Genomic DNA, 23,994 nt, shown 5'->3' with positions numbered 1-23,994 from the left:
AGGAGGAAGAGGAGGATGAGAATGGTGCTGCTGATTATGTTGTGCTGTTGCAATTAGTCATTGAGTTTAAAAGAAGACATAGATTCGTCACTCTCACCTTGTCTCTCAGTATAGCGCCGCACTTGTATGGGCAGGGTAATGGATGCAACTTACATTTTTCTCGGACATGATCCTAAAAGTAAAAAGGAAATCAATATCTCTCAATTCTTATAATATCACCTGAGTGTACAATTTTTGTACAGTAGGCTAAAAGCATCACATTTCTTTTTCCAGAAAATGGCAAAACCTTGCGTTGTTTCCCGCAGTGAAGTTGACTAACTGTACGTGTTTAGTACATAAAAATAAATAAATAAAAAAATATTGACATACCAAAGTATGGAGAGTTTCATGTTTTTGTCACCATCGCATTTCTCAATAGTTAACAAACATTTTGGCCCATATTTTAGCGATTTTCTTAGCGACTCTTACTCATGATCGGTTGGAAAAACTATCTTACAAATTTGCGAAATGAAGAGCTTATTCTAATTTCTCCACATGAAAAAAAAAGGGGGCAAACCCTTAGAGTGGAAGTGAAGAGCAATTCAGATCACGAGTTTGATGAGCCAATCAGGGCGCGATAAATGCACTGTACATCATTTTGGTATATACTAAGACGAGTATTTCCGTATTTGGATACTGACAACCTGTGATCATTTTTAATTTTCCAGTTATATTCAATAAATGATTTGTAGGGAAGTACACAGTTAACGCAATCCAATGAAGAAGAACTGATCATGATAATTCCTTTATTTATTAAGAAGCCAATTTGAAGATTTGTTGAGTGCATACTGACTGGTTTCAAGATCATTCAGCTCAAACTGTATCTAGTTAAAGTTTTACAATCTATTTAAGCATAGCTCTCATCAGTTTATTGTTACCTCCATTTGACACTTTAGGTGTGGCTCACCGCTGAATTCACACAGTATAATACTCCACTGGTACGTGACACTCACGTGTTCACCGAGGTCTTTCCATTTCAATGTAACTTGACAGTTTTCATTGGTGCAGGGAACATCTCTAAAAGGGCAGGATGTCAAGTGAGTCTGTCGGAAAACCAGCATGGTTTGGTTAAGATCGTTTACCTAGCTTCAATAGATCACTTCTTCACCGTCTATGTTATTTAAAACAATTCAGCCATCATTCATTTGAAAACGCATGTCACAGTACGCTACTCTATACTTCGTGCGTACGTGTACGTAAGCGCTTTTTTCACATGCTGAAGACGGGCTAAGCTCAAAACGTCTAGTTTGCATGTACGCTACTAATTCACACTTTCAAGAGCTTTTTCAGCCTTATGTTCAGTTCATCGTGATGTCGACCTGAGTTGGGAGTTGACTTCCAGGAGGGAGATTTATTGTTGGAATTTGATAATGCTATTTCTCCTTCCACTGATATTTAACAAACAATCTGTACATCTTTATATCTTAATTCACCAGTCCACTCACAACCATCACTTGGACATTTTATGATTAACGATAGAACCTTCCGCTCGGTTGCTTTGTCTGGAAAGATATCCTAAAAAGGAACAGAAAGTCTATGACTACTGAGGGATCGAATGGTACAATTTCATAAAGAACTCTGAATTATGCTCGAACACGTGCCCTTTCGCCGAATGTAAGGAAGCATGTACATTGGTCAATCATTACGAATAATTACTTAAAAATTAATTAGCGATTACAATTAAATAATTAATAACTAATTTCTAACAACAACCTTTCGGAGGAAGAGTGATCGGTCTAAAGAAAGGGTTGAGAGAAGTTATAACAAAGGGTTTACGGTAATATATCCTGTTCAAATGGTGGGGAATGGTCCCTCGAAAACTCTGGGTGTCACAAAATTTTACGGGCTCGCAGTGTCGTTTTTTAGCAGTTATGGGCATAGTCACGCGATTTCCTCCCAACGCCGTCTCGCGATCTCATTTCTTTGCATGGCTGAGGAAGTCTCGAAGTCCCGTGATTGTTTGTTTGTTTTTATAAACGTCTTCCCGCACTTAGTATATTGAATTTTAATAACGCAACTTTCGATTTTGCAAGAAAAGGTTAATCCGAAATTCTCCTTAATTGTCTGAATTCCACCAAAAGTACCACCACGTCATTTTGGCGCTGGAAATAAAAAACAGGGAGCGCGTTTTAGGATATCATAACGTATAGTGTTATGGTTGAATTTCCAATTCCAGATGGTCTCCGTGTGGCAATTTAAAACGTCAAAGTGTGGTACGGCTTGCAAAGAAAACGCTCGTCTCAGCATCTAGCAAAGTCTCGCGTTTACCATTCGCTGTCCCTTGTTAAAGACTCTAACGGGCCCTATTCCGATGAAACAAACACCGATGGTTATGGACTTGTGCACATTAAAATGCATTTAATATACCTCACGGTTCAAGGTCTGCCTGTCCGCGGGACAAGTTAAAGGTTCGCCTACTTGCCTGTTAAAAAAAAAATGGTAAGAAGAAAATCAAAGTAATTCCCTCAGCCCTACTTCCTATTGATACCTTACAAATTACTAGTTCCTTGTTTTCAGACTGTTATGCTTTATCTACGGAGATTTTGTACGCGCTTACATTTTTCTGACTTAAGAGATCCTTCTCGCAGGGTCCCAAATTAAAGCACATAGGGTAAGGGAAGGGGGGGGGGGGGGAAGGGGGAGACGTCTCTGGAACCCTAAAGCCCGAACGTTTTGGCTGCTGAGCCTGGAGTCCCTTCATTTCACAGCGCGGAGCCCTGATCTTTTTTAGATGAGAAGCCAGGAGCCCTGAAAGCTTTTCTGTGAAGCCCGGACCCCGAAGTATTAAGATTCAATCAGTTTCAGTGCCCAGTAACGGCATTTACTGAAGAGAAATTTAAGTGTGAGATATAAGAGAAACATGCTTTTCTGTTGCCATTTGTCCAGTGTGTTACGCAATTATCATATTCCCATTGCTTAATTTTTAAAGTATCTTCTCTTAAGGTCATTCCACTGAAATAGAAACTGCACTGAGATTTTTGTCAAACTTTGCCTATTGACTGTTTACATTGTAGGAATGTAAATTTGGAAATAAAAATGAGGGGTCCCCATGTTCGTTTAGGAGCAACAGCACCTTGTTTATACCATATAAACCCTTACAACAGCACCATGATTATAGTCACGATTGCTTGCTAAATTCACGTTTCCGAAGATTGTTTCTTGCTCAACACTGAAAATTGGCCCATATTTATTTTACATAGAGAAATTTATTACTCAATTCAACACAACAGAAAAAAATGATAGATCACCGTACTCGTTTTCGAGAAAATGACGATTTACCTCTATGGCGAGGTCCAGCCGCAAAGGAAAAGCCGCCATTTTTTAATGCGCGCGCGCTAATCATGCAACACTGGGGAATGACCTTAAGATGAGAGATGTCCGAAATAAATCAATTATCAAAACAGTTACCAAGACTTCTATGCTTGATTAAACGGTCAGTCTCATATTGCACCCCTTGATTTGCAAATAGTATTTGAAACGCACAGTTTAAATTTAATTTGTTCTCAAAGAAAGATAACGTTCTGCAGTAAAAGGTCATCTTTATCAAAAACGACAACAACTACTACTACTTTGATCAATTCATGCTAATTCCTATTGTTTTTGAAATTCTCCGGTAAATGACCTCAATTATGGAATTAAAATTCCTTCTGAATTCGGCGCACAGTGATCGTGGATTTAAATTTTTGATTGCCAAATCAAAACATGAAAAAACGTTGTGCACACGTATTTATAATGGTAATTGAACTAAGTGGAGTGCAATTTGGTCGGAAATCATACGCGTGATTTCAAAATTGAACGAGCGCGCAGCGCGAGTTCGATTTGAAATCCTAAGTATGATTTCAGACCAAAATTGCACGACACGAAGTTCATTTGCCACTTTATTAAATCCATTTTGAAATCGCACAGTTTTATGGCGTTAAATTTTAGATTCAGTAGCCGGTGTTAAAATAGCGGAACCGGAAATGGCTTGACATCTCATTTAGTATGCAAAACGATGTCATGTGACGAAAACTCATTCGAGCATAACAAAGAAACGAGCAGTTCAGAAGTCAGAACGAAAACAGTCTACTTCATGCATCAAAGTTCAATTATCTTCCCCTTCCTTTTCTTCTGTGGATGAGGCTGAGACTTCTAGTTGTCTTTGGAGAAGGCACTCTGCATGATTTTAAGGGATTCTTGCTCGTTAGTATCTCCGTTTCTTTTTGTGACCTCGCGTAGAACTTAGTACTCAAGACCTTGTCAAGTTCTTGCGGCGTCGTTTGTTTCGAAATATTTTCAAGATGGCGGGGCACCAGCTTCGGAAGACGTTCGTTCATTCACTGTTTTGTGGAGCGGGGCGTATTTTGACTACGTATGTTCATTCACAGCGACAGAGTTGAGCTCTTATATTGCTTCGTTTGAAACTACCGGAAACCTGGAAACATCTACCTTCTTGAGATGGACCTGAATTTGTTGTGTGGTTTTCGTTTGTTTATGTTTTCTTGGAAGGATGTTGAGCAGATGCTGAAGAAATATCGCCAGAATATTCGTCAAAATGGACACTGGATGTTCGAAACTCGCTGTAAAGTAGATCTTCAGCCTGAAGGAGCTCATAATCGTCATTCAGAAACTGTAATTAATTAAATTCGTCAAATGTTTTGAAACACAACAACAACAACAACAACAACAAAGTTTTAGCAATAATTGTCACAAAATTCACCACACAATGGCTTGTTGTCTTCTATTTTCCTCAAATTTTATTGCTTACTTTAAACTAACCTTGAAATCTGATTGGTTGTTTTGTTTTACTGTTCCATTCTCATTGGCTGAGAAAAAGACGCGATTTAGAGCAAAAAAAAGTGCGATTCGTGAATAAATCGTACTGCTGAAAGCCAATCAGATTGCAAGGATAACCAGTGATTTCAAAATGGATTTAATAAAGTAACTTATCTTACTTACATGTATCAAACTCTGGAATTGATAGTAAGTTTAATAGGAGAGAGTATGAATTTAATTATTAAATATGCTTTTCGCCAATAAAATACAAATTGAATATTCTCTTAATGGATTTTTTAATTTGTTAACCAATAGATTTTTCTATAGATGTACTTATTTTAATAGTAACACTGACAAAAGTTCAAATGAGGCCTGAAACTACTGTGAAATTGATGTTAAAATCCTTTAAAATCCAAACTTTTTTGATGCGATCCACGGCATCATCAGGGATAAGAAAAATATTCCGCGTAAGGCTTCTATACAAATGGAAAGTAAAAATGTGTGAAAAGAGTAGGAATGTGAATTGTATAAAACAAATACGGTGAGGTACAAATATTAATAAGAAATACGATATTTTCCTGGAAATAGGATTTTTATGCCCTTTCTCTGCTTGTGTATTGTTTTATTCAGAAAGGGCCTGGGACCGGCAGGGGAGATATTAGTACAATTCAGTCGACCCCCCTGTATAAGGGTTTCGCGTAGATCACATGAGCTACCAAGCCATGTGCTTCTCCTCATTGCGTCCCTGTTAGTCTGAGGTGTAAGTTCCGTTCAAGTATGTTTTAGTGTATTCGTTTTTAGTGCCACACCTTTACTGGGCCAAAATTCTTATGAAAGATTGTTAAGGAAATTTGATGTTTGAATAAAAGCGGCTATGGGCAAAGGCCCATATTAGCCCAATCATTTGATGTGTTTTATAGTAGCCCAGTAAACAGAGCTCATGCAAGGCAGCACTGGAGTGTGTTCTTTTGGGGTGGAGGAAAAGGACATAAATGAGTAAATTATCTGATGGGTGTGTGTTGACACTATACAAAGAGTCTCTCTAAATATGCTGAAATAGTCATTAGAACAAAAGTATCCAACGAGTTATACTTATTTGAACTTCCCTTGTCTGCCCTGTCGAATCGCTGTTTTTTAACTGCCTGAAATTGGACGCTAGCGAAAAAAGACAGAGTACACGGCACACTCGATATCAAGCACAAACTGACGAAATACCTGACAAGGTGCCAAAAACTAGCCCGTAAGAGCATCCCGTTTTTCTGATCTTAAAAAAAAAAACAGATACTCTAGCAGGCTAGCCGGAAACGGGCAAACGGTAGCGGATATCGCCACGTGACCAGTTTTCCCACCATTTATCACGTTTTTTGTTTACACCTTGTAAAGAAATACAAAAGAAAGATATAACGGTGCTAAACGTTCAATTCAATCTTATCCGCTGTCGATGGCGTTTTGCCAGCAGAGCGTTTTAGAATCATGTCGAGGAATCCCGACTTAAGGTGAATATTTCAATTTCTAGCTGAAATTGAAATAAGAAACAAATTGAAACAAATATTACATTAAGTTCATAGTATTAACAAACTAGATTTGACAGGACTTTCATAGTGCGGTGTATATATGGTTAATTATTCTGTCGATTTATCAATCAATTTTAGGCTTGTGCATATGTAACGGAAGTCTGAACTGTTTTTTTTTTTGTTGTTGTTGTTTTTTTCGTTATTTTAGCTTTTTTAGCCAATTTTGGTCACTCCATGTTCATTATATTTTAATATTTGTTTTCTAGTGATATACCTGTAAACTAGCTGGTGAACTATTGTAGTGCACCACCACAGCTAAGTGTGTATTCGCATTAAACCAGTATTGTATTGTATCGTGTTTTTTTGGTAAGTTCCAGGTATTATTGAACTCACTATCTCTTTTCTGATTGCCGAAAGCGTACAGTGAATTTTCGAAATCAGCGCCTGTGACATCATCTCTGCAGATTATACAATAATCATGTCAAGGACACCTAAGGTCGCGGGTTATCACGTCAAGTTCGCACGCTTTATGTTGCTTGCCGTCAGTGAAGAAGCAAAAACATGACTCTCATCTTTTTCGTTCAATGTATAATAAAACACTTGTTAGATTCGGTTTTTGTGATATCACAAAAACCTCATTCAATAATTGTTTAATATGAGACTACGAAATAAGCATTAATTTGCATTGTTTCATTCTGACTTAGAACCATTTAAGTCGCCAGTTATTTCTATATGTTTGGTATTTTTATTTCCGTGGCACGAAATTAAATCTAGTTTCAAAAGTTATTTTTGCTGAACATGTTGACCTTTTGAATTACAAGCGTTAGCCCGATAACATTCATACTCACTATATCAATAAATCACTCTGAAACAAAACAAAACTAAACAATACTAACTGCTTCCATCGTCTTAAAATATCGTATTGGTGGACAAATTGCGTGGTGTACCGGTGTCTGTACCTCAAAAACATACTTCCTTTTGACTATAACTATCTGATTAGAAATCCAGTTTGTTTTTTTCTTGTATATGTGTGTAATATAATAACGAGAAACGAGAGTTTCAATAGTAAAACTCTATTTTCGTACAAGGCAACAATTGAAATGTTGCAAATGCCACATTTTGTTGCGATGCAGCGAATTTGGCGAAAATTTTACCGCCGTATTTACATTGACATTGGGTCAATTTTGAACTTTACTCTGATTGGATATTACCTCCACTATGTAAATAGTTCACCCGCTGAACTGAAAACAACACCGTTTCGTTTCTGAGAAAACGAAACAAAATCAATTCTACCAACGTGTAAAATTAGTCATGCTTCCGCTTTCGCCGTCATTTTGTTTGTTAAATAAATTTTCCAGAAGCAATTAAAGAACTTAATCGATAACTGATGCTAAATGTAAGGAAAAAGTGTCGTATAAAGCAAAAGCCATACACGATATGATCTTGTTACGCTTGATCGAGATCGCAACAAATGGAAACATTTGCATAAAACAAGGACTGGATATCCCATCATTTCTCAGCCAATTGAATAGCCGGCAACTCTAGATCAGTCTGTTGATCAAATTTATATCGGCGATGCAAACTGTAAGGGGTTCAGTTATAATATAGTAAGCTAGCTCTTGGTAAGCCCGGTCGTGATGCAAACATAAGCGTTTCTATTGTGAATCGGAAGCACACGAGTCCTGAACAACTGCAGCAGCTGAGAAACGCAAGCGCAAGCATTGAATTAAAAACAGTTTGATCCCTGTGTTTCCACCTGCATATCCTAGTGTTTGCAAGGACTTTTTCTTGTGCTTAAGCTTATTCTTGCGCAGCGAATGGAAACTAGGCCTTGCGAAAATCATTCAGATGTTAAAATCTAAATGACACTGTAGTCTAACAACGTAAACTAAGCCGCACCTTCTGAAATGTTCCTCGAGGCATTCTTTACAAAACCTGTGGCCACATCTTGTCAGAACAGGCTTCTTAAGCGGCAAATAACATATCACACAGAGATTCTCGTCTTCAAGTGCATCGACAAAGTCCTCGCCATAACCCGAAGGTAGCGGAATTCCTGGAGCTTCCACCATGTTGTAAATTGAAAGTGAAAACTAGCTTCGTCCCCAGGGCCTTCTCCACTAACCTTGCTAAGGCTGAAATAACACCCTTGCTAATTGGCCCATTCATACGAACAGGCTGATTGGTTTAAATAATACAGAATAAATATGCGGCTCAAGTGGTAGGTTTTTGCACGAAAAAGAATTGACGCTTTGCTATTGTTAAAAACGGATGTAACGTTTATATAGCGCTAATTCCGTGTAGTGCATTAGCAATTCACAATTTAAATTTTCTTGTTTCCTTTTATGACTTTAATACTTAAGAGATACAGGGCCAGCGTCTCCAAAGCTCCTCCTCCCCCACATTCCGTTTGGTCCCAGCAAAGGCCACCCCCTTTTTTTCTCTGTTTAGCATCGTCCGACCGACCTAGATTTTCGCGTTTTCAAAAAAAAAAAAAAAAAAAAAAGTTACGCAGAAGGCAATGAAGGCAATGACACATTATTTCAAACAATTGTCACTTTAATCTGAAACATAAGCAATTTTTTGCCTTACAGATTTTTAGTTTTTCCCTGTTCTCGTTTGATTTTAACAACCACAGGACGAAATCACATGTTTCCGTATTTCTGAGTTTTTCAAATGTATTTCAAATGAGACAGTTGTGTGAATTGAGCCTCTAATGGGCCAAATGAGACAGTTGTGCGGCTTGAACTGGTTGGGCCAAATGAGACGGTTGTGTGATTTGAGCCAGCTGGGCCAAATGAGATATTTCTCTGATGTAAGCTGTTTAGGCTAAAATGAGACAATTGGCCCAAATGGCCCTACAGATTTTTAGTTTTTCCCTGTTCTCGTTTGATTTTAACAACGGCGTCGACTTTTTCCTTCCGCCATTGCCGCGATGTTGACTTTGTAACCACACCTTGTTGTTTCCAGGCTCTACGGATATTATGCTGAGGTACCGGGCCTCGTAGCTCCAGACTCCTTTTCCAATTTTATTTTATTTTTTTATTTTTTTTTTTTCCTTTTCCGACCGACCAACCCAAAATCAGAAAACGCATTCGACAATAAACGAAAAAAAAAAAAAAAAAGGGGGGGATGGCCAAACTTATTAAAAGATCTAGATGTAAGAAAAGTCGTTAGGAGATATCCTTTGTAAAAGTAAATCCAGTTTAACTGCTTCATGCCCGATTAATTGCTTTCACTAACAACCACTATCATAGCTAACTGAACATTAGCATTCAAACCACTTCTGCCATCTAGTGAAGCAGAAAGCTGGACGTCAATTATCATCTCATCTTGATACCCTTCAATGAGCTCACGGTTACATTTCCATAAGCCGCGAGACTGAACACAGACAGACTCACGGATGAATGTTTTTATCCAATTCATATCTCCCCACTGAATAGCTTCCTCTCTTCTCTTAACGTAACGAAATCGGGAAAGACAATTACAAGAAGTTAAAATATGTTATAGTAACCTAAGTAAGCCCAGTTTTCATTGGCGAATCAAACAGAAGCACGCATACTTAATCATAAGCATAACAATCCAAACAAACAGCTGGAAAACACAACAGTAAGCACCGAATGAACAAGATCGCTTCTATCTTGTCTTGTTCTTAAGCTTATGCTTGCTCCACTAATAGAAATAACGACGCCTGTAACGAAAGCTCTACATATATTAGATCAAAGGACATTGAAGCCTAAGAGGTGGTAAAAAATGTTCCTCGAGGCATTCGTTACAAAACCTGTGACCGCATCTTGTTAAAAACGGTTCCTTGAGCGGCAAATGACGTATCAAGCACTAGAAATCATCTTCAACTGTACTCACAAAGTCCTCGTCATAGCCCAAAGGTAGCCGATTTCTGGGAGCTTCCGCCATGTTGAAAGTGAAAGTTTCCTGGGGTCAAACTAAACCTTGCGTAAATCACGACCTCGAGTATTCAGTGGTACAGATGGGATATATTGTGTATTGTGAATGCAGCCATAACACTACTGGAAAAATGACCTGGACATCTATTACCATGGAATTCATACGGTGAGCCGAGTATTACGTCCACTGAACATATAGGGCCGAACTCACACACGACCGCTCTCATGTGGCTTTGATAGCTCAGTTGGTAGAGCATTGCACCGGTAACGCAAAGGTCGTGGGTTCGAATCCCGTTCAGAGCCTAAATCTTTTTCAGGTAATTTTTCCAGTAGTGTTATGGCTGCATTCGCATCTTTCATTCTCTCATTTAATTGCTACTGCTGGACATCTTTTACCATGGGATTAAAATTTAGGTAAAGAGTTTCAATCTTAATCTTATTTTTGTCCGGCATTTTGTTTGTCCCAGCTCAATTTTGTCGGAGCTGTCAATCATTTTTAATTTCCCCGTTTTGCACTCAATTTCACCCTTTTGCACTCAATTTCACTTTTTTGCACTGGTAAAATTGCACAGATCACTGATTTGGGATTAATTGACATGTTCTCAGCCAATCAGACTGCAAAATTGTTGCTTGTATATTGTTAGGTCTGAAATCATACGCGTGATTTAAAAATCGAACGACCAAAATTGCACGACACGAAGTTCCATTTCCAGTTTATTAGATCCATTTTGAAATCGTACAATTTTATCGCCTTAAATTCTAGATTATGGTGTATTGTTCCAGTAGCCGGTTTGTTGAAAATAGCGGAACCAGGAACGCCTTTACGTCTCATTTAGTATGCAAAACGATGTCATGTGACGAAAACTCATTCGAGCATGACAAAGAAACAAGTCGTTCTAAAGTCAGAACGAAAATTGTGTACTTCCATGCATAAAAGTTCAATTCTCGCGCCTGAATCAATGATGGAAGGCTTTCCTTTCTTCTGAGACTTTCCGTCGTCTTTGGAGAAGGAATTTGAAGGTGCATCCTTTGTAACGCTGCGCGATGCCCAGTGGATAGTACGTTTTTTTTTTTCTTTTAAATACCGTTTAATGGCATGATTTTAAGGGAGTCCAGCACGTTATCATCTCCTTTTTTTGTGACCTCGGCGTAGAACTCAATACTGAGGACCTTGTCAAGTTCTTGCGGCGCCATTTGTTTTAAGATATTTTCAAGATGGCGGGACTGGCACCAGCTTCGTAAAACGTTCGTTCATTAACTGTTTTGTGTAGTGTGGCATATTTTGACTAAGATTATTCACAGCGACAGAGTTGAGCTCTTGTGTTGCTTCGTTTGAAACTATACCGGAAACCATCTACCTTCTTGAGATGGCTCTGGATTTGTAGTTGCGTGGTTTTCGTTTGTTTATGGTTTACTGGACTCGGTATCATACGGATCTTGAGCAGACGACTGCCAGACCTTGAAGAAAAATCACCAAAATATTCGTCAAAATAAACACTGAAAGTTGGAAACCCATTAAAGTAGGTCTTCAGTTTGAAGGAGCTCATAATCTTAATTCAGAAACTGTAATTAATTAAATTCGTAAATTTTTTTGGAAAAAAACAACAATGACAACAAAGTTTTGGCAATAGTAGTTGCAAAATTCTGCACACAATCGCTTTTTGCCTTTCATTTTCCTGAAATTTTATTGATTACTTTATACTAACCTTGAAATCTGATTGGTTGTTTTGTTTTACTCTCCCATTCTCATTGGCTGAGAAAAAGATGCCATTTAGAGCAAAAAATAGTGCGACTCGTAAATAAATCGCAGTACTGAGAGCCGATCAGATTGCAAGGATAACCAGTGATTTTAAAATGGATTTAATAAAAATATGAAACAAGCTTGGTGACGAATGATAAAACGTCTATTGAACTCGGTTTTCGCAAAATATCACGATTTGTAATGTCTCGCAGATCAATTATTTCCTTCAGCCGAAGTAATTGATCTGCACGTCACTGACAAATCACGATATTTTGCTCAACGTCATCCAATAATTATCTTGCCATAGTTTCAAGTGATTATTGGACACAGATCTCATGGATTTTTGACGTTATTTTCCTTTTGTTTTATCGTAATGAATTGTATGTTTGCATAATATATGTACCATTATGTAACACAAATGAAATTTGAAAGCTGTGTACCTGGATCAATGTCCATTTTCCCCCAAGCTTCAATTCTAAAATTACCTTTGAATTTCTTTCATCCGTGTGAGAATGAAAATGCTTTTTTTTTTTTCTTGTGAGTCAAGTCTTTCAGACAACTAACATCTTAGTTAGCTGCACCTTAGATAGTGCTGTCGCCCTTTGAACATATTGGAACCTGTCCACGAGCCTGGAGTACGCCTCCTTAGGAAAAGTAATTGCGTAATCTTAAAGTTGTCTAGAGTAGAAGAGGGGAGGGGCCGGGTGGCATGTGATTTTCAACACCTCCTCCCCCCTCCCCTGAGAGAAAAGGTAGGACAGGCCTCCTCGTAAGTGCCATATAGAACGTCTCCCAGAGTTGTTTGCTGAACCTTGTAACAGTAAATAATGAGAATAATATACCTTTTTCACGACCTAGTCATGTGGCGCAAAATCAGCCATGTTGAGTCAGAAGCTGCGCGGTGGCATGGGGCATTTAGAGCAGACAAATCCGAGTTTGACTGGTGCGAGTTTCCGACTTCAGTTTGTTTGTCCCTTGAGGCTCAGCATATGTTATGTTATACCACATGATCGGGTCATTCTGAGAGCCTACGTTTCCACATTTCTCACGCGATCTGGGTTCTTATTCTCGCCATCCACGTTTTATTTATTAGCCGCCAATTTTCATAATAACTGTACAACCTCGTTTCTAGGATCTCTCTTCATATAGCTCCAAGAGCGACTGAGAGGGAGGAGGAGGAGGAAAAGAAGAGAATCCCTGAGAATTAGGTTGATAACGGTAGTGAGTGTTTCTCTTAGAAAGCTTATTTTATTTTTTATATGTTTTATACCGCTTTGTGAAAATTAAGATCCATGCAGCATTTTTCAGTTTGATTAGGTCTGAGCCAACTGTTTCTTCGCTGTTTTCCGGAGGGGCAAAAGATAAAATTCAAACGTTGCCGTGTAGGCCAATTCAACATAACGCACCTCTTTAAATAAATAGCAGTGAACTAAAGAGATCATATAAAATAAGATGGAAACTGATTCTATTATAATATTCACAACAGTCATCGGTCAGCAATAGGAACGCTGAAAGCGCGGGAGTGACATGCTATGTAAAAAGCTATTCGGACATATATCTCAATGATACATAAAAGTTTTTGGAATTATTCCATGCTATTGTATGAACTCCCGGGATTTCCTTTAAAGCATCAACTTCTTTTAAATTGTTAACCATTGCATAAATATCTCACATCTTTTCTCATTCCGTGTTTTGCGGATTCTTTATGCAGCTTGTGTTGATGGTCAAAAATGACTGGAGTAGTTATATACCTAAGTGAGTGGCTGTTTGTGAATGGTCAACCGCTCACAAGACAACCTTGTCAAGCCCGTGCAAAGACATTCCCTCTCCCCCATGTTTATACAATCAATCAACCAATATATCAATCAATCAATCAATCAATCAATCAATCAATCAATCAATCATTTCATTATTTAATGTGCTTGAGCTACAACAATTGTACGTTAGCGAATTAAAAAACGTTCTCTGGCTGAAAGTATCGTTACACGAGCTTTCGACTGCCTAAACTGAAGGCTAGGCAACCGAAAGCTAGCATTTGTATAAGATTTTTAGCCAGAAAACGTTTTTAAATTCTACTATGCATGATTCATCCTGGTAACGGTCACCCAAATTGTACGCTAGTTAACTGATTCATCGGTAAATTAAAATAATGACAACAATTATCAACATCTATCTTTTATTTTATGCTCAATTTTGGTGTGTACATTTCTTTAATTAATACATTTATATCTACAGACGATTATATTTACCCACTGTTTAAATCTCCCATTTACTTCACTATCATCACCAAACTTCACAAAGTAATATGACAAGTTCATCAGAATTAATGCATGCCGTAAAGTGTTAAACTTGATAATTATGTAAATGTATACTTCTATAGCTGCAGTTGTAAAAGACTAAAACTACGTCATTCGGGTTTTATTCACATTACAAAGTAGAGAAAATATTGCAAAATTTATTAAACTACGAATTCGTAAAGATTCGACTTCTGTTCCTTAAAGATGATTCCCAGTCCGTATTGCACACTCTCAGCACCCCAATGTCCGTAAGTCTCACTCGTGCGAATCGATGTTATTCGTTACGAACCGCTTACCTTATCTTTGAGGTATCTTAAATTCTTTTTCCAGCAGTTTCTTGGATTTTTACAGCTATGAAGTCGTTTAATCAAGTGTTGTCAGAAACTGAACGAAGCACAAAACTTCGCATCCATAATGACGGTTGAGACATGAAACTTTGAATTCACTTCATGTAACTAGTTTCGAAATGTTACAGTTTGTGACGTCTTGCATGAGTCAATACAAGAATCGTAAACAAACTCCAGCTCTCGAGAGTGTGTAATACGAACTAGAAATCATCTTTAAATATTAGTATTTTCACTTGAGAACTAGGATGAGTTCGAATCGAATAGAGGGGAAACAATTCTAACTGACTCTAAAGGATCAGCTAACCAGTTCTTGAGGTCCATAATTAAAATTTGCCAGATCAATAATTTAAATTAAAAGTCAATAACATAGTTAAAAGCACAGCGCTAAAAAAAGTGGGGATCTAAATTGGGTTTCTTGTTGTTTTATTTTTGGACAAAAACAGTGTTCGAAAATAAAACCTTCCGAACATTTTAAGCATCCGAAATATTTAGAGTACAATTTAAAACTTTAAAGCAGCTTCGCAGCTCTTTTTTTTGGAGTGAATTTTAGTTGACACACTGCTCGAGATACGAAAATGAAACGTCCAAAATTTTTACGTCCGTAAATCCAGACATCTTGCTTTTTTTTTATTTTCAAAAAAAGAAATCGACTCAAAGCTAGTTAAAATCAATGGACTAAAAAGTCCTAACAATGAAATAACCTGAACAGCATAAAAGTAAATTTTATTGATAAAAACAAGAAAATTCCAAAGTTGCCTGTCAAAATACTGTCACCACGAAAACGAATCTTCTTGGTGGTGAATCTACTTTAACTTCAATGAGCCAGGTGTCGTCAACAACAAAGCGTCCTGTCCTGAGATCATTATGTGTTACAGATTGTGGGAATCCATACCCTAAACGGGCCTCATGTTCTATAGGCTTTTCGAAAGCTTTACTCTTTGAGTCTGTAGTAAACCCCAAAACAATGTTTTGTCGTCAATTTGGATTATCTGAAAGATTAACATAAAGATTACTGGCTTTGAGAACCCACAGGGTAATATAACGTCATATTCACCTTTCTTTAGAATAATATATATCTGACCGTACGTATTCGCAAAAAAAATGCCCGCATTGACTCGAAGACAGTCCCACCGGCCAGAAATCCTCTGACACCCCCCCCCCCCCCGCCCCCTGGCTAGGGGGATTGGCCCGTCACGCATGCACGTGGCATGGACCACTCCAGCAGGGTGCCATGTCAACACAGAACCCTCAAACAAGGTTCAAGAACTGATTAAAATACCCAGAAGCACAGTCAATATCAAGGTTATTTAACACTGAAAACTCAATTAAGTCTAGCTAAGTGGAGGTGTCAATACAAGACACCTACCCCTACACGTTGCTTTTGACAGCTGGCCCCCAGCAAACCACCAGCAGGTTGGCCAGTGCCTGGGCAATGTCCCCAGCCTGGCCCTAACGGAGCTCCCCCTGGGTTTAAGGTCGCCGCCTTAGCCAATCTGGCGGGCATGTTTTTGCGAAATCGCTCGGATATCAACCCCAAAAATGCTCCAGGAAGCCAAATTGTCTCATTTTTGGCCTAAACATGCAAGACCAGTGGCCCCTTGTCGTTTGGGGTGCCTGCCAGGGGCCTTTTGCCCTCAAGATTATCGAGACCAAAAATGCTTCAGGAAACCAAATTGCCTCAACGCTGGCCTTAATATGCAATACCTGTGGCCCCTTGTCCTGTGGGATGCCTTTTGCCCCTTAACAATTTTGACCGTGTTGGCAGAAACATGCCCGCATTGACTCAAATACAGCCCCAGGGGTCAGAAATCCTCTGACCACCCCCGTGGTTAGGGGATTGGCCCGTTACGCATGCACTTGGCATGGACCACTCCAGCAGGGTGCCATCTCAACACAGAACCCTCAAACAAGGTTAAACAACTGAGTAAAATACCCAGAAACACAGTCAATATTAAGGTTATTTAACACTGAAAACTCAAATAAGTCTAGCTAGGTGGAGGTGTCAGTACAAGACACCCTCCCCTACCCCCTGTTTTTGACAGCTGGCCACCAGCAAACCACCAGCAGGTAGGCCAGTGCCTGAACAACGTCCCCAGCCTAGCCTTGACGGAGTCTCCCCTGGGTTTAAGGTCGCTGCCTTAGCCTGGATCCGGGCTGTGCGCGGATTCAGGCAAAATCCTAGAGGGCATTTTTTGCGAAATCGCTCAGATATATGTCTGGATTTATGAAAACGGTGTTTAAGAAATCAAGCGCGTTTTTTCTTGCCAGAGACTCTCTCCAAAGTAGACGATATAAGAATTAAAAGGAATGTCAGTCCATTATATTTTTTCCTCCACTCTCTTATCTCCCTTTTCTTGCTATCCTCTCTCTATTTTTTTGTTTTTTTTTCCTCATCGTTTGGAGTGAATTTAACTGAGGCTTTTTGGAGGTGTGAAATCAAAGTGCATACGGCTATTTTGGTGGAAAGTCTTTAACACGGTTTTCATGAATTCAGTCACACATATATTTATATATTTGTAAAATTATAAATGTATGGGTAAATTAAGTTATTGCTCTTGTTATCAAAGTACGGTCACCACGAAAACATCCTTTTCCAAGAACATAGACAAACCACACCACTGGCAGCCTTTAACGTGTATAAGGTTAACGCTGAAGCCATGACGATGAATCTACTTGAACTTTAATGAATAAGGTGTCGTCAACAACAAAGCTTTTTGTCCTGACGTCATTATGTGATACAAATTGTGGGAATCCAAAGCATGAACCGGTATCATGTTCTACAGGCTTTTTAAAGCGTTTTTGAGTTGGGTCTGCAGTAAATCCATAAACAACGTTTCGTCGTTGATTTGGATCATCTTGCTGATCGATTAACGTAATTGTTACTCGCTTTGAGAACCCCCAGGGTAATATGGCGTCATATTCACCTTTCATTATACAAATAAATATGGAGAGATGAGTGTGCTCTCCAGCGCCATTGCCATTTGGGTACATGTTTAGCATCAATCTGTAGCCAAAGGCGTAAAACGGATCGCTGTCAATGTCCATCTTTTCATTGTTTTTTCCTTGCCTCAATTTGTCTTCAAAGCTTGTTATCTTCCATATAAAAATGCGGGATTTCTCTGTATCCACCTCTAATATCAATAGTTTATTGCTAAGGTCAGTGTTAAACGAATTAAATTTGTCATCAAGTTCCTTCTTTACCATACCCACACTCTCTCTCTGCAGGCGCTGAAGAACACGTACTTTGTCATCTAGTTTCTTCCGGAATCTATCTTCAAGATCCTTCTTTACCATACCCACATTCTCTTTCTGCAGGCGCTGAATAACACTTACTTTGTCATCTAGTTTCTTCTGGAATCTATCTTCAAGTTCCTTCTTTACCATTCCCAAATTCTTTTCATGCAGGTTCTGAATAACACTCAATTTTTCTTCTAGTTTCTTCTGCACTCTATCTTCAAGTTTCGTCAAGTAAAACGTTAAAAACACCAGTCCCAACACCAAACAAACTAAAAATATTTTGCGCTCCATACTTATTTTCTGCTCTAGATTTGTTTGGCAAGTTTTTACTTTTTGTTCAAGCTGATCAACCCTCCGTTGGTGTTCCTGTTGGCAAGTTTTTACTTTTTGTTCAAGCTGATCAACCCTCCGTTGGTGTTGCTGTTGCAGGGAATCTACTTCGTATTGATGCTGGTGTTGAATATCAGTTGCTTTATCAAGTTGCTCGTCTAAGATATTTACCCTCTCTTCAAGTCTGTCAAAATGTGTGATCTTCCCTTTTACATTTTCCTGGGTGTCCCTTAACTCACCGCACGCCAAATCGAGGTGACTTTTAGTTGCACATTCAAGATGTGATTCGAGTTCATCTCTCTGCACCTGAATATAAAATGCTATAATTTAAACTATTTCCTCCACAAGAACAAAGCTACTGCTTCATACCTATTATACTTGCAACGTTTCCCTCCCTTTTAAGCCATGCTCGGTTTTTCTTCTTTTAGCGTTAAAAGATTTTCTGATTTTAGATCGGGCGATCGGTCGGAGTGAAAACCAAGTTCAAAGACAAAAATAACAAAAAGGTAAGAAGATAAACATGGAACTAGGAAGTCCGAAACAGAGAAACGTTGGTCACGTAACGACAAAAGAATCCTTTATTTTAAATAGTTTGCAAAAGAAAGTGAATCAGTTCCATAACAAGGATGGAGGCTCTGTTGTAACAAACACAGCATAACACAAAACTTAATTTAACCACAAAGGTATGAACATTTTTCCGGCTCTAACAGTTGAAGGAACAGATAAATATATAAAACTGAGACTGATAAAAACCTCAGAAACTGAGGCCTTGTTTTCACGACAACCGTTGTCTCGCTTGACATTCCTGAAGGTGTTCTGTTTACAGACTCCGTTAAGCGGCTTAAAAATGAGAAGAGTTTTCACAAGTAAGATTGCATTTCATTTAGGTAATTTGAGCAGAGCGCGATCGCAAATAAATCAATTTGAATATTATGGCGGGAGATCCAAAGGAAGCTTGTGTTTGCGTTCCTCTTCTTATAATTGTTGTCTTATGCACTTAGTTTGTGTCCGACGAAGGAACTGATTTCAGCAAAGGCTTGGATTGCTTGCACTTAGAGGCAGGGGAAGAGTAACGGAGGCATATTTTTATCGGCTGGTATATGTTGCAGGTTAATTGCAGGTTGCAGGTTGAAGTGAGCTGTTTAATCCAATTGAAGTTGAATAAACTCCAATATAAAGGCTAACCGCAAGCAACCTAAACTGATCAAGGCTCACTGGAGTGCTATGTAGGCTATCCGGAGTTCTATGTAGAAAACTGAGACTCAAAAGTTCATTTTTCAACCTGCAACCTGCAACCTGCAGCCTGCAAAATATGTCTGCCCTATTTTCATGGTCTTTCATCACTGATCCGGAGAGAAGGAAAATCGCGTGAGTGCTCATGAAAGGCCACAGTTCTGCTTTGAGGACATGGTTTAAAACCAGTACGCAGATAACATTCGGTGCGAACATTTCCGTATCTCGAGGCAAACGTTGCAATCTGGTTAGTTGGTTCGATGAGACACGAACATGAGACGCGCGATTCCAGCGGAGAAGCGAGTAGCTGTTGTATTTCCGATTTGACAGCCTTGTCAGATAAATAACCGCAAGCGACTCCTCATTGGCCGAATGTTATTGCCAGGTACCTGGTTTGGTGGCTTAAATTTAATGAGAATTACATTGAGGTTTGCCGACTCACTTAGCTTTAAGTGAGTTGGAAAAGTAACTGTTTTCACGGGATTTCCGGTTCTCACTGAGCGACCTGAAAAACCACGGCCTGAGAAATGAAAGATGCTAGGCAACATCGTGAACAACAATAATAATAACAACAACAACAACAAAAACAAGTGTCATCTTAACTGTTTAAGAAAATGTAAAATTCATTTAAAATGAGAAAAAAAAAAAAGAAAATCTGGTTAAAACTATTTGGTCATTCACCAAAGTCTCTTTTTCTACAATCGCAATATTAGTGACCGCTATTTAACAGTTTGCATGTTCAACCGATACAGGTTCATCAACAAAAATCCGCGCCAAATGCCTTCAAAGAAAAGTTCCTTTGAAAAGCTAGTCTGTTACAAGGGCGTGTACTTCCAGATCCGATTTTGCGAACCTTTTCAAAGAATTCAAATAGCAGTCTCAAACACTAGTCTACTTCGCAAACATTTAACAGTGATCCTTACCGTCGATAACCTGTGAGAAAAAGATTCCCTTCCATTTGTACTCTGTGTGAGACGAAGGGGTGTTTGTTCCTGTTCCCTCTCGTCTCCCGATCGCCGAGCATAAAAAGAGAGAATCTCTTTCTCGCATGGTGAACCTCGAATATAGGTCATGAAGTATAACACACACTGGCTAAAAAGGTAAAAGGTACCGCAAATCCGTTTATAGAGGAGACCACTCAATGTTTGTCAGTGCCTTGACAAACGCGGTGTCGCTTCTTGTTATAGCCAAAACATTTTACCTCTGTGCGGCAGCCCATCCACGCATATGGACACGGGATTTTGGTTAAGGGGCAATAGTCTTTAATGTGATTTGAAACCTGCAAGAGAACATGGCCTGAGCACATTTGGTTGACGCCGTTTACACTTAAGATTGCGGTACTGACATCTTTTTCACAATAATACTGATAAACAATTGGAATATGAGCTCATGAAAGGCGTGAAAGCTAAATGTAAAATTTAAAAAATCTACCTCGAAACATTAGAGAACTAGAAAAAGTTGCCGTTATGTGGAAGACCTCTAGCCACTGCACACGAATGGCTGATAGTATACGAGTAACTCATCCAATCAGATTGAAGTATTTGCGTTAGCATAATAACAGAATTTTACTAATTAATAAATAGGTTCTTCAATCTTCTAATGGCTTCCATATAGTAAGCAAATCATCTCAATGAAGCCGCATCGTTCACCCTAGCTCATATTCCCTGCTTTCATATTTGTTGGTCTCCTAAGACGAAAGCTATCAGATAGTTTGTTAAAAATCTATCCAGAACCTTCTCATGTGACGACGGCACAGTGATCTTTACTGTCACATGGGGATTAGTAAATGCGGCACAGCAGAGGAACAAAGTGTAACTTTGTTCACTTGCTCTGCTACTGCATGTTCATATTTTAAAGCAGTTAATAATAATTTGTTGTTGTCACTTACATGGGGAGAAAAAGTGTTTATTGACACATCTATACAGTTACTCATAAACGAAAGGCGAAAACTGAGATTCTAATAATTGCCGACGAGAGGACAAGAAGGAGTACTGAGGTGACTCACCATTCCTCGAGAAATTACTGCTTCGCAGTTGTTAGGACACCTCACTGGGAAGCGTTGACATGTTTCAAGATGACCCTGCAGTTCCTGCAATTAAAACGAAACACCGCAAGATTCGTGAATTTCCCCTACCAAAACACCCGTCGGAGACTCCCATATAAAAATGACAAGGGTGCTCATCGGAAATTTTGAAAAGAACCTCTCTAAGAGGTACCAAGATCCTGTTTTGTGGGCGTGGCTTGAAATGTTTTTCACCCCTAAGAGGTACTAATTCTTAAAAAAACAAAACTTCTGTCACATTTTTTCCGCTCAATACCCTAGAAGGTACAGCGAAAGCTCCTGCTGTGGACTTTTCGAGTCTAAACAAGATCCGTGTTTTTAGCCCCTAAGATAATAGAATACAATAGAAACTTAACAAGAATGGTTTAGTTTGGGCTATGCTAGTAAGCTGAAGTTATTAAAGAGTTTTTTGCGCATGAACGAATCAAACGAGATTCATGGTAAAAAATTCTTAATGTCCTTTGTTGTTGAATGTTTATAGTGGTCGATGCACCCAGCTATAGCTAAACCCAGTTAGTTCTCAAGCATGCCACTTAAACTGAAAGAAAGAAATATCTCGAATGAACATAATAGGTCTAAAATACCTACTGGCGGGAGGTAGAACAGTTAGCCTTTTACAGGCATGACCCGGAAAGCCTTCGAGGGTGCATGGCTGAAGGAGACGGAAAAAGAGTCGCAGGACTGCATAAGGCGCTTGCACTTTACCCAACATCCCCCGACGAGAAATTTCTTGGGGGCATAGCGGGAAGTATTGGAAGATAAGCTGCAGAACCACCACAAAAACCATGGCACGTTTGGCTCTAAAGAGGCCTTGGAGGAGCGAAGGCGCACGTGCGTCTCCCTTGGTCTATTAGACAGGGGACACCAGCATTTGGTAAAATCCGTCTTCGAGGCCTTGCCAACCAAAGACGACCTTGGACCTTTGCCTACAGGATCACAACAAGAGACAGGAGGGACACAGGCTGGGACAGCGTCAGAAAGCGACAACGAAAGAAGCTTGTTCATTACGCCGCTGGACAGGGCTGCTCCACTGACCTCGCCGTCACGTGCAAGTTCAAACGTCTACGACCTGGCGGTTTCAGAAGAGTTCATGCGTAACAGCACTGGTAGTACAAGAAAGAGGTCAAAGCGTCGTGCTCACGTACAGTCAAGTGAGTGAGAAGAGGCCTCGAAAAACACTGCTGAATTACTTCAGTCAAAAATAGAAATGACACTTAATAACGAAACGAATGTTACTGTACCGAGTTTAGGCGCAGAAAGAGTACTTTAAGTTGAAGTTACGACTGACCCAACTAATTGCATAATGATTGTATGTATATGCAGTTGAAAGATGAACAGAGTTTGACGTTAAGACTGACTACTTTTGTACACGTTTGTAGTGTTATTAAACTAGTGGCATTTTGAGTCCAGCCCTTTTCTTTAGAGAGTCTGCTGTTCTTCGCTCTTGAAATTTGAAATCGGAATCTCTCAGAATGGCCGTCCATTGTCCATATCCGTGCCTGTTAATTCCTCGCTAGAGAAAATCGTCCTCGTCTGCCGTGAATTTCATCACCCGATGAAGTTTCCTCTGATTTCGCAGGTTCTCGTTGGGAATGACAACCTTCCTGGGGAAGACAGGCTTGCCTTTTCCATAGTTTCAACCGACAGTGTCGAGCCAGAAGTTGAACTGCCAAACCTCGCCTGTACATCTTCGTCCACCTCTGAACCCTTGCTTCCTTGAAGCTTCTGTAGACACTCGCGAGCCTTCACAGCAACTTCGCGCGATCTCCGCTTTTGAATTTTGTTGTTGTTGTTGTTGTTGAAATTTCTTTTTTTTTTTTAACAGTACAATAAAATACATTACTTACAATACTACATACTCTCCGCTTTTGATAGTGAACTTTGGCAACAGGAGAACGGTGTTTCTGGTCTTCCGACAAAATCCTTTGCTCCTCGCTGGTGAGCTGATTGAGTCTTTCCGTCTCAACAATTTGGCGATAACGCGTAGGATGAATGTACTTTCCAATAGCATCAAAAAGCAGTTTGCTCATAATTTCGCCCAATTTACCGCGATGGTCACCATTTCTGTTGACGAGAACGAAATCACACTCGGGTTTGAGCAGCGGTCTGACCTACGAGATGTAGCCATTGAGCACTTGCATGTTTTCATCGGTCAGAATCAAAGAATCAAATCCATACTTTCCAGCAGTCTTGAACGTTTTCTGATCAATGAATCGGCCCTTTTCGCATTAATTCCTTAGCTGTAGTAATCATGTCCACCGTCAAATATTGATAAGTCATGGAACGCGACCCCTTCACTCTGAAGAACAGAAACATGGCAACGAATTTCGTGGCAAATGTCAAGTATGAAGGGTTAACTTTAGCTGGACTCGATTTGCAAATCTTCACGGTATTTTCGTAACGCGGCAGATGAAATTTCACCACCTCCAACAACTCCTCCATTGTTGCCCAGTGGATTCTTGCTTCCAGTGTTTCAATGTCAAAATCTTGCGTCCACTGCAATCTCATCATTTTTGCAATCGTCTTTCGCGCTCTTT

General features: G+C 39.3%; 2 protein-coding genes across 3 annotated transcripts in view; both read right to left on the bottom strand.

Moving 5' to 3' along the window:
- Positions 1 to 23,994, bottom strand: part of LOC145484214 (TNF receptor-associated factor 5-like) — an 82,652-nt gene that overhangs the window by 39,361 nt on the left and 19,297 nt on the right. Inside the window, exons 1-5 of one of the 2 annotated variants that reach the window (XM_081462849.1) lie at positions 8,208 to 8,761; positions 2,407 to 2,461; positions 1,453 to 1,554; positions 918 to 1,082; positions 123 to 172 (exon numbers count right to left, since the gene is read on the bottom strand). In XM_081462849.1, the coding sequence (XP_081318975.1) occupies positions 123 to 172; positions 918 to 1,082; positions 1,453 to 1,554; positions 2,407 to 2,461; positions 8,208 to 8,377 (542 nt within the window). In that variant the 5' untranslated portion in view covers positions 8,378 to 8,761. Of the gene's footprint in view, positions 1 to 122; positions 173 to 917; positions 1,083 to 1,452; positions 1,555 to 2,406; positions 2,462 to 8,207; positions 8,762 to 23,994 lie in introns of those variants that run through there. The other variant, XM_081462850.1, reaches the window with a different exon arrangement.
- LOC145484217 (TNF receptor-associated factor 6-like) overlaps positions 12,041 to 23,994 on the bottom strand; it is a 204,127-nt gene continuing 192,173 nt past the window's right edge. The window contains exons 6-8 of the mRNA XM_081462853.1: positions 21,401 to 21,484; positions 20,597 to 20,674; positions 12,041 to 18,468 (exon numbers count right to left, since the gene is read on the bottom strand). Coding sequence (XP_081318979.1) covers positions 17,239 to 18,468; positions 20,597 to 20,674; positions 21,401 to 21,484 — 1,392 coding nt within the window. The 3' untranslated portion in view covers positions 12,041 to 17,238. The remainder of the gene's footprint in view (positions 18,469 to 20,596; positions 20,675 to 21,400; positions 21,485 to 23,994) is intronic.

Source organism: Orbicella franksi, chromosome 4 (genome assembly GCF_964199315.1).
Source record: "Orbicella franksi chromosome 4, jaOrbFran1.1, whole genome shotgun sequence".
Classification (NCBI taxonomy): Eukaryota; Metazoa; Cnidaria; class Anthozoa; order Scleractinia; family Merulinidae; genus Orbicella; species Orbicella franksi.
The sequence above is the reverse complement of the archived record's forward strand: the minus strand, read 5'-3'. Positions and strand labels throughout refer to the sequence as shown.